General features: G+C 32.7%; 1 protein-coding gene across 6 annotated transcripts in view; it reads right to left on the minus strand.

Annotated features, from left to right (window-relative positions):
* numb (NUMB endocytic adaptor protein) overlaps positions 1-13,871 on the minus strand; it is a 431,069-nt gene that overhangs the window by 53,866 nt on the left and 363,332 nt on the right. For all 6 annotated transcript variants that reach the window (XM_081758768.1, XM_081758766.1, XM_081758764.1 and 3 more), the window contains exons 3-4: positions 10,064-10,135; positions 4,088-4,165 (exon numbers count right to left, since the gene is read on the minus strand). In XM_081758768.1, coding sequence (XP_081614894.1) covers positions 4,088-4,165; positions 10,064-10,135 — 150 coding nt within the window. The remainder of the gene's footprint in view (positions 1-4,087; positions 4,166-10,063; positions 10,136-13,871) is intronic.

Here is a 13,871-nt window from a genome sequence, read left to right on the forward strand (position 1 = left end):
TCATATTGAGGCTAACATTTCAATTCAAATTTTGAAATATACTTTTTTGAGATAGGTTTTTGAGGTTTTATTGCAGGTCTTAATTCCACAGAACCCATTGGATATTTTTGAGCTGAGGAAAATTCCAACAATCCTGCTTGAAACCGAAATTGCTGAATAAACAAGTGAGTCTACTTATATACTCCATCTTGACAACTGCCCTAAATAAGATCTTTATATTATATGATTTCCGTATCGCATTTATGGGGAAGGCGTGGGGAGAAGGGACTCAATCTAAGAGCTACTACACTGATCTCACTTAAAATCAGGGGTTTATGAAGTAAAATGCAGTTGCCATGAAGGTATTAACAAAAAGGAGCCTCAAAACACGAGTTGAAGAACATCTTAGGGATGCCATAGCAAAACACCCGGTTTCAGGACTGTTAAAACAATTGAATGAAACACAATACAATATTGATGGTTCAAGAGTTTTATTCGGGGCTAAAAATAAAATTACGAGGATTGTTTTCGAAAATCTGTTTACTTGTTGAATTCAGATAAAAGGTGGTTGAGTAAGAAATGGAAGGTGTTAACTAAGAAATGGAACAATATTGACACAGAACTAAAAAACATCAATAAAACACACAATCAATACCTTTCACAACAGGAAAAAAAAAAAAAAAAAAAAACCTTAACACAATAAATTCAAGTCTTAATAAAACTATCAGTAAATGCTTACGCTGAATGACAAAACAAGCTAAGCTATGTTGCAACGTGATGTCCCATCATTAGATTTGCACAAGTTCTTTTTTCGCAGTGCTCGACTCTGATGAGCCTTGTTACTTTTGCATTCGTGGTATTTTTATTTTTCTTTCTCCTGTTTTTAACCACCGTGATCAAGGCTCTAGGGGAGAGCCCAAAGCTAGAAAATACAAGGTGTTTTCAGCAATTACAGTCACTTGTAAGTAAAATGATTGTAAGAATTTCTGAGCGTGTTAATAAACTGCCTGTCTTTGTACTTTATTACGAAAGTATAAGGCGTAACCATACTGCACACCATAAACTCACTTTCGTAGTGTTCTGTATCACGTGTTTAGTTCTTTATAATTTCGTAACTTTGTGTATTGTCCCCTTCGTGAGAGTGGTTAGAAAGAATGGATCAGGAAACTTTAGGTGCTAGAGAAGGTAAATTTATTAAAAAAAAGGGAAAGAATGCTCCTACCTTGTAAACTTAAATTCTTCGTTGCATATTCTTTGCTGAATGATACTTGCACTATTAGTTCATCTCATCTTGTTTATTCCTTGCATTCAATTTATCAATGTTGTCAGAACATGGACCGTTGTAATACACAAACTGTGAAATTGTAAGCAAATAACTATTGCATTAATATCATTCTTATTGCTTTTTAGTAAAGCTGTTTGTTATTGTACATTTCAATTTTCTTCGTCCGTATCGTGGCGTATTCATGTGAGGCATGGACGCGAGGAAAAAAGAGGGAAAAAAAGACGGAATACGAAACTTATAAATGTGGTTCTGTAGGATGTTTACAATTACATGGGTGAATAAGGTATCAAACGAAATGGTGATATACATGCTAGGTGAGAACAAGAGTATACTGAGGACTATTTCGAAAGGAACAGATAAGATGAGTAGATACACTATGAGGCATTGAGGAATCAAGTTATTAGCTATTGAAGGAATGGCAGAAGAAAAAATACCCAAAGGAAGGCCACGACTGAAATTTACCGGCCACCTAAAACTACATATAGGAAAGGAAAGCTACAGTGATATGAAAAGTCTGGCTAAGGATAGGGAAGGACGGAAAGTTGCGTCAAACCAATCGAGAGATTGCTAACCCAACAAAAATATTACGCTCTAGATTTTTGCTTCCCATAAAAGACGATTCGCTAGTACTCCCTTGAATATGTGACGATGATTTTTATATGTTCAGTGATACCTTGTAATCCTAACTTAATCTGTTCCAAAACTCCGTTCGATTTTCAAAGCGTTCGAGTTCCAAGGCAAGGTCTTCTCTTTAGAGTAACAGTAGAAACTAGATTCCGTTCCTGGGTCTCACGAACTTATATTTTCAACATGATTTTAATACCAAAATACACTCGATTTTTAACAAATGATATATTAGAACAAGAATAAACTTCTAGGACCCATGACGAATACGCTACGTTGTCATTATATATTAAAACAAAAATAAGCATAAAAGCATAAAATTAACAGCAAATATCATACGAGATGCTTTCACTACAGCATTTGACAATGAACTAAACGACAAAAGAGTATGGGTTGTCGGAGCGCTGGGGAAACGTACACAAACAACACACACGAACAAGATGTGCTGGGGGTTCGTATTTCGAAGCAAAATTTTCTCGAATTTTTCGTTCGGATCAAAATTTTTCAAGTTTTGAGGTGTTCGGATTCCGAACGCAATACTCTATATTATAAAATTATTAATTCAATATTTGCTGTATTATATATACACACACACACACACGACTAATCGGTCTGTTGTTAGTATCTTTCAACAGTTTGAACGAATTCATTTAACAGTAGCATTAAATATTTGAAACTATCACTTTGCTTGAAAGTCTTGACAATGCCTTTAAATCCTATCATTTCACAACCCATTCCTTGTAATTACAGTACTATGATGAAGATGACGGTGCAAAAGAGTCACCGCAGTTATAAATGTATATATAGAACACTAGTAAATATCGATATAGAACACTAGTAAAGTGAGTTTATAGTGTTTTAAATGTATGTTCTTTGCGTACCATAACCTACAAGAATACTGCAATGTTGAACGAATACTAAATTAAGAAATTTGTACCGAAATAAATAAATAAAAATAACAGAAAAACAGATAAAAGATGGCAGTTAATTTATTGAATTCTGAATTCAGAGCTGAATTACTGATTTTTCCTCTTCACAGAAAGTAATTGTGAAGTGTTAAGGAAATAAATGGGTAACTACTTCAAGTTATCTCGAAGTGTTTCGTTTAAGCAAGTGGCATTAAAATTTCGTACGTAAAATTTACACAAAGCTTCAACTTTTATTGCAATAGATTTGGGTCAAATTCGCTATTCATATATATACATGAATAAAAGATGTAATTTTCGATGTCGTGATCAAATGGCCCCCATAGGCACAAAGTGCAGAAACTAACAGAGTTCCTGCATTGGTCTGTCAAAGAGTATGCTTTGTGTAATTTTGAATACAATCATACTTTGATAGCCTACAAGAAAAAAAATCTGAGTTTCGCCTCCATTTGGACCATTGGTCAGAACCTCGAAAACTACTCCAGTATATGAATTTAACGAATTTGACCTAAAATCATTCTCCACACTGTATGTAGTTGTACCTAAAATTGCATAGATTATGCATTCTAACAGTCCCTAGTACCAAAAAAAAAATAAATAAATAAATAAATAAATAAATAAAAAATAAATAAATAAATAAAATAAAAAAATACATAAAAATTAAAATTAAAATTAAAATAAATGACAGTATCTGGGTTTTATGTACACTGATACTCTTTTCGAACAGATCTTGAGAATTGTAACGGATGTTTATTTCCGAAAATTCGACATAAGCCTACCGCTTTTGTACAAAGACGTCCAATGAGAAATTCTTCAAACTTTGTCGAAAATTACTTCCTTTGCGCTTATTTGCCAATAATATTGCTGGATACATATAAGCAAATACCATAGTAATTTTATATTTTTTAGCATTTAACAGTGGTTTGATCACTTAAATCAGAAATATTTCAATATGTTTCTTCTAGGAGTTTTTCGCCCTAGCAATACTTAAGTGAAAGGTCAAAAGCACAATTCTGACGGAAATAAACCAGTTAATTGTGCAGTTGAATATACAGAGTTTTCACGTATTGGTTGCTAAACTTTTGATTGCGACGGGACAGTCACCTATTATTAGGTTATAGCTTCAATTCAAATTTTCGACCATTTACCCATTTATTGTTCATAAAATAAAGCGTTTTTCAACTATTTATATTATATTTATTCCTTCAAATATTTATTCCTTTTTGTGTAGTTACTAAATCAGTTTTTCATTATATTTATTATTACAGCATACCTTAGTTTCATCTTCTACTACCCTAAGGCCATCTCCAGAAACATATAATATGGCTTTGACAGGTCTTCGCCTTGAATTCTAAAATAAAAAATGAAACATATTATTGAAAAAACAATACTCTGAAATCAGGATTTTAAACTAAATGCGACACAAATAGATATTTGCATTTCTACTAGTGGTGGGCACAAAAACCGGTTTCGGTTTTCTTCAAAACTGGTTCCGGTTTTTCCTAATTTGTTCTATTGCTGACCAGAATAGTGTTTCGTTGTTCTCCGGAAACCGAATCTGCTTCCACAGAAATAGATTTGTGTCTTCCAAAAGGTTTTGAAGAGAACCGAAACCGGTTTCAGAGAAAACCGAAACCGGTTTCAATGAAAAACCGAACCGTTTTTTGGAAAATCGAAACCGGTTTTTTAGAAAACCGAAACCGGTTGCGGTGAAAAACCGAAATGTCTTTTTCGGGTTTCGTTTTTCTAGAAACCGGTTTCCGGTTTGTATAAAAACAGGTTTTGTCCATCCCTAATTTCTACCATAAAGCACTAGAATACATACACTATGTTTTGAAGTATTCCCACAAGAAAGTGTTTCCTGTGAAAGATTCAAATTACCAGAAACTTACTTAATGACATAACATGATGCATATTAAAACTTGAAATTATATTAACTGAACATCTAAATGTTGACAGCAAATTGAAACTATTTTTTCATGAACCCCTTGTAATGTTCTTCATGCAAGTTTTTTTTCTTTCTTTTTAAATTACGTTTCTTGAAGAACTTCATATTCTGATCAGTTTCTCCATTGTAGATTCAATTTAAAAGTCCCGAAAATCACCGCTATGAAAATTCCTTGTCGAAACTACTACTTTGTCTTCTATCGTTTTTCAAAAACATGTCATTTGTCCATTATAGTATTAATGAACATTGCTGTTGAACGTTTGGGTTCTTGCTAGTATATTTCAATTTACCAGGAAGCTATACAGTACTTTATGATTAAAAAAGAAAGAAAAAAGAGAAAAATAGTATTACCAACGAAGTTATTCTTATCACAATATACATATATTTCTTAAAGCATTATAAATAAATAAATTAACGCGCCAATAAAAGCGAAGAAAGTTGTGGGCTCATGACGAAAATAGAACTCGAGATTTAAATGCTTCTTGACCCCTATATGCCGAAAAAAGTTTTGATGTCCGTCAGTAAGTTTGATGACAGGACTAAAATCACACAATCCAATGCACGGAGACCGAACTTAAGGATTTCACGAGAGTCTACACCCGAAAAATAAGGCTAATTTTCTGAAGGATCACAGCCAAAACTACTTATACTATCAAACAGCTCCAACATTAAAAATATATATATATATATATATATATATTTCATGGGTCAATATTTAATTAAGAAATCAATGACACAAAATTCTTCTCTCTTGGAAAAAACTTAACAGTGGCAGTTTTTTTTTATTATTATTATTATTATTATTATTATTATTAAGAAAAGTAAAGCCAGAGATACTAATTTGCTGGTGCGGGTAAATTATTTTCGGACCATTTCTCCAAACTGCTCTGAACATGTTGGTCTTTCGTAAATAAATATTTAATGTGACACAGATAATTTATCTTGGGAAAACTTTAAAAGGGTAAGAATTAGTTTTTTTGGGACGTTTACTCAAAAACGGATCAGGTGACTTTCGTTTACGGAAGTACTTCAACAAGAACTATGTATAAATTAGCATTTCTCTCAAAACAAAATCTATAGAGGCTGGTACGGATAAATTGTATTTAAAAGAATATTTTGAAAAACGAGTAAACGATTGTTCACATTTCGTAAATTTATATTTTTATTAGATATCCAGCAATGCAGTATGATCAATTTTATTAACAAGCAACGAAACTCTTGAGATCGTGAGAAAATTTGAAATTTGAAATTTAAATGAATTTATGATTTTCATAAATCTGATTTTTTAAAAAAAAACGCTTTTAAATACCGTTCGATTGTATGTAAAGGGCTAAAGGCGACCGTATTGGCGTGTTTTAGATATCAAATAATGGTGTTGCGAATTCTTCTAAGGACAGGTTACTAAAGGGTTAATGTCAAAAACCGGTATTTTCTTAGAAATGTCTCTAATGATTACGTTCATATTTCATTAATAGACACTAACTATCCTACAATACAGCAAAATTCATTTTTCTCACAGAACTAAGCAAAATGTAATCTGTTGATGCGGATATGTTTTGTTAAGATGATTTTCTCTAAAATAGGTCTAATGATTATCTCGGAATTTCATGCGTACTTCATTACTAGCCCTACTAGAATACGGAATAATCCACTTATTTTTTAAGTTAACCTACAAAAGAAGGTTTACTTACAGGATGAGCTCTTTTTAATTATTTTTATAAAGTTTTCCGAAAATGTTCATTATAATTTTGTTCTAATTTCGTGAATAAATATCTGAATGGTAGCTCTATTGTATGACAAATTTATAATTTAAGAAATGGAACGAGAAAATTTAGTGTAATAGCCCGAGTCTTTTATTTTAAATTACCGACTCTGATAAAAGCATCTCTTGATTCTTATAATTTCACGCTGTTTTGTCATTACTATTATCAACTCGTGTAAATGCTGTTTAATGGTAGTGTATTTTGAGCCAATTCGTACAACGTATGAATTGAATTAATAGTCAGATTTACGTATTTCTCACAGTGCTCCTGCGAACATTTGCAACTTCAAGGATAGGGCCGGCCCGAAGCAATTTGCTACCCCGTGAATGGCATACTTTGCCCTCCTTTTCTCCAGAAAGAACAAGGCCACGATTTTAAATGTGCTACTCCATTATGAACAACGAAGGGGAGGGAGAAGTGTACACGCACTCAGAAAGGTCTAAACACTACAAATACCATATCGTCGTGTTTTTTATTTAAATAATAACCTATTACGTTAGTGAAAGAAAACAAACACACCTGCAGAGGAAAGATAGTAATCCTTTTTTTTTACAGAATTCAACATGGAGCATCAATCTCAATACAAGGTGGTCCAAAAGTAAGTATACAGTCCCGTACTCATCAGCTCACTGTATTTTACTCTTATCAAACAGACTGTTATCAAACAGGTAGAACTATCTTCTTTATTATTTGTTCTTAATATGCTTTTACTTATACCTTACGCTCGGAATAGCCGAAGCAAATAAACCCATAAGCTAAAATGTTATGCTTGATCAATGTACCTACTTTTGAGCCACCCTGTATATTGGTTTGCAATTCCAATGCAACTAGCTCTTTTATCTTTATTTCTTGATTCTCTTTCTACATCTGTTAAATTTTTTAAAAAAAATCCACTTTCCATGATAAGGAACTTGTTTGTGACAAAGATAAGACTAGTTTTCATATCAAAACTGTGATAAGTAACTAAATGGAACAGGTGTTCACTATTTATCGAGAATTGAGTTCTTGTATTTGACAACAATCAAGCAATTCATGCTAGGATTTGTTTGACCATTTGCTTTAGCACTTTCCAAATGACACTTTAGCAATGTCACTGTCCCCATGTGACCTTAAACTAATGCGACCTAAACATGATTTATGAATGTAGTATTCAAGTAGAAGGTTAACTTAGTAATTTAACTACCGGCATCATTAAGTTTGTCTCCGACAAAAAAATTATATATATATATATATATATATATATATATATATATATATATATATATATATATATATATATATTAAATAATATAGTTATGATAGATTTTGCCGCCCCTCGAAATTTACCGCCCCGTGCAAAGCACGTGTTGTGTATATATGGTAGAGCCGACCCTGTTTAGGGATATTAACTATGTTGAAAACCAAAATATGTAATATAATTGTGTCAAATGAGATATGACATATCAATATTTCAAATCCCCATATAATCCACTTTATGTTCTCCCTGTTTCTGACTAATCTCTGAATACACTATTGTCTGGGCGAAGTTGATACCATTTCTTCAGTCTTAATCACATTATTATAAAGCTATTATACAGTTAACAGTGTAGTATATTTATACACTAAAACATTAAATGAAGAATAAAACTACTAATTACAGAACTAGCTGTATACACCAGCAAGCGAGAATGTATACGAGCATTATATAGAAGAGAAAGGTCATAATGAAAAGGAAATGTGATAAGGAATCAGATTAGCATGGGAATAAGGCATTGTGAATGACCTCCATTTGGTTTCTCAATGCTTATCGTGATCGCTTTGGGAAATACGCTCTCCACGTTTACGTTTAAGTATCAATGGTAAAGTTAAGACTAGTAACGTTTAAAATTTTCACTCCGCAAGCTTTCGTTGCACACAGAATGAAATATTGTTTAAAGTTATCATGGCCAATGTCATTTTTTTCCCTTCAAGAATATTTTAAAGGAATTCGAAACGAAACAATTAAGATAGCAACTTCTCTGGGAACTTTTAGTGTAGTTCTACTAACAAGTCAGATTATAACGTGATGGAGACTATACTCGTTAGTTATTTCACAGGAAGATTTGCATATACTGCTCGACAAATTTCTTAATGCTATAACGAAAAAAAAAAAATGTAATTTATACGTACAACTGAACTATCACAACACTGATTAAGTTTCTTTCTTTCGCACTTACAGCTGAGTGTGTTGTATTTTTTTTTTGTGAAAATTGAACATTGCAAAATATTAACACTGACAATTATTTTACAAATTTTGAAGCCGAAGTAATTGTTTGTACCCCAAATAAAGACTATGTCCGGGTTAAAGAGAATGTCTGGTAACCCTACTGGTGACAGAAATTAAATTACAAGTCAAAGCATCTAAGATGAACGGAAAATCAACCAGCTACTCGGGTCAGTTTTTTTTTTTTTTTTTTTTCCAGCGGGGCGGAGGGTATCAACATGAAAAGCAGTATTGAACCATAATAATTCTTTACAGCTAGAATTAAATTGCTAATAGGAATCAGAGTATTTAATTCCTATGGTTTTTACCATAAATCTTTCAGAAAATAATTTACTCCCCCCCCCCCACAACATCAAACTACAGGCGCTGAGTGTTTATTGCAAACGTAGGTGATACAAATATGCTCATATATATTTATTATAATAATAATAATAATAATAATAATAATAATAATAATAATAATAATAATATTAAGTACTTGAGCAGGGCCGTTCATAGATGATGTGGATGCGTCGCATGCATTAAGATATTGCATTAATATAAGTAGGCAATAATGATTTAAGAATAATGCAACACATTGCATTAAAAATAACACATTATGTTAAGCAGAAAACCATGATACTACGGTTGAGAAATCATTTTCGTACCTACAGATCAGCGATCTCATTCCGTAACGGCTTGAGTCAACGCAACAAAAACTGAGTTTTGGTTTGTGATAATCGGTAAAGCAGTCAATTACCGTTCACGTTGCATTATTTACGTTGCGTTGCGGTCCGCAAATTTGCGAAAACTGTTGCGGAATGAGGCTCCCGGTGTTGCAAATCTGCACATGTGTCTATAAACTGTTTGAAACGAACTAAACTATTCTAAGTATGTTTTCCATTTGTGATTAACAATCGTTTTGGAGATGTAACTTTTCGTTTAACAGTAAAGTTCATTAATTTTTTAGAAATAACTGTACGAATATTCAACACAATTCTATTATTTTACTGAAATAATGACACGTCTTATTCACTTAGTTCTAAAGTAGATCGTTATATGGGTCATTCGGTGCACGAGGGAATCAAATTACATTAAACTGTGAGAGAAGCAGACAAAGTTGATAAGGAATACTTAATTATAGGGGAAAAGGTTTACAAGAGCTATTTAATGTATCTGGAGATGATTCTTTCAAGCTCTGAAAGGAGCCTGAGACAGAGTTCTTAAAGATGAAATCTCTACAAAATCATCAACTGGATTCCCTTGTGCACTGAAGGCTCCACATATTTCAAACGAATATGCAAAATAATAACTTACCCTTAATACTTTTAAAGCTTCTTCACATACTTGCATCCCCCTGGATTCAAATACCTCTACACAACCTAAATACTGAAAAATAAATATACTTTATTAGTTTATGCAATATGGAGAAATATTTTTGTTTAGCCAACAGCAAAAATGAATGTACACGATCCATGTGTTACAGTCTCAGTAATTCCGGAATGAGTAGAGCAATTTTGCGTTTTTCTTTGACGCAGAGAGAACAAATTAATTTCATTTCAATTGTGAAACTATGTAGACTTCAGAATTGTGGGGATTCAATACTGGAACCAGTAGTTGTAGATCGATCACTCACTTTCGGTTGCAATAGAGGGATAGAATAACAGATGGAAGCTGTTCTTATGACACTAATCCATATTAGACACAAATTTGCGTTATCTCTGATCAGTTTTGATTCCACCACTATTGCTACCCGCTTCAATAGACGTATAAAAGACTGGATTCTAAATCCGTATTAAAAGTAGTTTAAAGCTTTTCTATTATCTTTTCTGCTATATAGGAACAAAAATTGAAACCGGAAGTAGTAGTAAATGTTAACAACTTCCGGTTTACGTAGAATTAAAAGTGAAATAGGACCTACACTGTGTATACCTTATACACTAGATCCGTATATATATATATATATATATATATATATATATATATATATATATATATAAAACTTATCGATATATCTTACTCTATGGCGACCAATGTTGTAACCGGAAACCGTAATTTCCACAGCTTCCGGTTTGAATAGAGGAATACAGGTGGAGATGAAACATTCTTTTGACGGCGAATCCGTATTAGAAAACCATTTCTCGCTATATATATTGTGTTTGTTTTATGGAGATCAATATTGAAAGGAAGTAATATTTATTTTACCACTTCCGATTTTAGTAGAGGGGCAGGAGTAGAGAAGGCACGAATATATTTTTAAAAAGCACATCTCTCGCTATGTATCACTATTCTTTCTCTATACTCATTAACGCCGAAACCTGAAATGGTTTATTTCTACCACTTTTGATTTAAATAGAAGGTTAAAGGAGGAAATAGAAGCCATTATTGTGACATTGAATTCATATTGTAAGTCTACTATAATTCTCTGTATAGTACACGAAAAGTGTTTTCCAAATTAGCCAGTTCCTGCGGAAATTACTGGTTTGTACACCCATTTTTGCTAGTAACTCTACATCTGATTATAGTTTCAATGAAACACTCTATAGTGAACATTAGTGAAATTAAAATAACATATTTATTTAATTTGTACCCTTTCTTTACAGAAAGAGGTAATTTTTCCTAAATTACTTATGTTATTTATACTTATTTAAAAGTAATATATTATATGTGCATCATTGTTAGGAGTATCAGACAACAATAGATATTATCTGGTGTTAATGGTGTGTATTTTTCATATACAGTATATATATATAATGTATTCCAGGAGACTAAAAACTATGAAGTGCATAATAATAATTTAAGAACTGAAATTTTAATGATTTGATTTTACTGATTTCTTCTTCAAATTTACTTCAAATGTCCCTTGCTTCTTGAAAATTAAATTTCGTGATTTATAATTTTAACATTTAATAATCGAATTTAAGTAGTATTAATTTTATATAGAATGCACATTAATTTGGAAAAGCACGAGATATTTTATTAGACTGAAGAGGAATTCAATAAAATCAACCATTAAAATTCCAATTAATTTCAAAGAAAACTGAAATAGTGTTCCCTATATAAATCAATTGATTAAAAATATATTACGGCGTAGGTACTCAATATCATTAATGATTATACAACGCAATACCACCTGTTATTAATGAAAAGTACTTGTTTTAGGTAACCTGATTCGGTGATACTAAATCAACAACATAAGCTTTATTTTTATAAATCTTTCTTATCATTAATAACATTTCTAAGCACTAAGAAACCTCAAACTTGTTTGTTACTTCTTTTCAAAACTGGGGGCCGCGGTGGCTCAGTGATAGAGCGTTCACTTCTGGTGCATGGGGTCCTTGGTTTGATCCTAGCTCGAGGCAAGTGGGCTTTGTGGTGGACAAACATTGTGTGTGTGGGGGGGGGGTTCTGCCGTTTCCTCCACTTTCTTCACTCTACCATTTCATTCATTTCTCATCATCACCGACTCCTTTAACCTAGCCGACATAACCGTGGGACGTAAAACTTAAAAGATTTCATTTAATTTCCTTTGCAAAACTTGTAAAGAATATTCAATTCTACCATATCTTTGTCATGTTATTTTGAACAATGATTTTTGGCAAAAGGTCAAATCTTTTGTTGTTAACCACATTCAACGGAGTAAGAAAGTGAAATCTTTCAGTTTAACGTCCGACGATTAAGCCCTTTAGGCTAAGCGGGACAGACGATTAAGGCAAGTGAATGATGGAAGAATTGGTAAAATGAGAATGTAGAAGGAAATGTTATGCTCGTTAAGCTATGGGAGACGGATGATTAAGGTAAATGAATGATGATGGAAGAATTAGTGGAATGATAATCTGGGAGGAAAACTAAGTATTCCGAAAAAAATCCACGGACACGATGTTCTCTACCACAAACTTTCTTGTCTGCAGATTGAACCAGGGACCCCACACACTAGAGGCAAATGATCTACCACTAAGCCAGCGTGCTCCCTTAGTAAAGTATGAAAGAAGAAACATTAGTGTTAAAGTTATTTTAGGAGCTTAACACCTATTATTTGAATATTCAAAGCTCTGCGGTAGAACACTTACTGCTGGTATAAAATTACCCCCAGTTATGTCATATGAAGCTGTGAACATCTTATCTGTCGGAAATACCCCGTTTCTTCCCAGTATTTTCATTTTTATAATTTATTTCATAATTCATAATTGCAACTATTGTCTGCCTATTTTAGCCTACAAAATATTAACACGGAATGCTACGTAATTACTCATAGCCAGATTGTGTAACCACGACGACTGCGGGTGATTAAACTGAAAAGATTTCCCGGAAGTTTGGGGATGAATAATAGGAAGAGAGAAGCCCATCGTTATATTTCCTCGAAGCCACGGTTTTGCAGAAGAAAACAGAATAAAGAGGTTCAAAATGCCGCATTTCGTTAAGATACGTTTTTATCAATTTGTATTTGTATATGTTCAATGATAACTGTAATCTACTACTAAATATCCTTATTCAAATAGTAATTTTACAAGCATGGTAGAAGGCTAAGAAATAATCTATTAGAATTGTACGAAAATATTTTATAAGAAGTGGGGAAAATTTCAAAGAAACAGACATCTCACAAGGGACTATTCCGATTTGGTGAATTCAATTGCCGAAAATGATTGCTAGCACTAGATTCAGGACCAATAGAAACAGAAAGAAGGAGGGTGTTTAGTGGCAGACTGTATACAGGGTGGGAGATAAATGAGGTCAAAACTGTGAAGACAGAACGTAGAAAATGTCTTAAGAATCAGATGTTAATTTTGAAACGACTAGAGGGATTGAGGTCAAATGTTGGGTATGAGGAATGCATGCAAGTAAATATTAATTACTCATTTTTATAATGTTCCTACGTTTCTGCCCTGAACAGGTTGTACGAGTACTTACTTCATAGTATACGTATGTGTGAGCATTTCACGGAACTCGGAATGTTCTCAGTTACGAATGGACTTCACGTGAAGGCAGGCTTTGTTACTTAAGGGTTTCACTTCAATGTCATAACTTTATTGTAGAATGTTTAGGTAAACAGGAAATTCATAAATCTGTTGAACACTATTCATAAATTAACCACCTAGAGATGTATCAAAAATGACATAAGAAACAA

Source organism: Thermobia domestica, chromosome 5, assembly GCF_964235325.1.
Source record: "Thermobia domestica chromosome 5, izTheDome1.hap1.1, whole genome shotgun sequence".
In the NCBI taxonomy this organism is placed as follows: Eukaryota; Metazoa; Arthropoda; class Insecta; order Zygentoma; family Lepismatidae; genus Thermobia; species Thermobia domestica.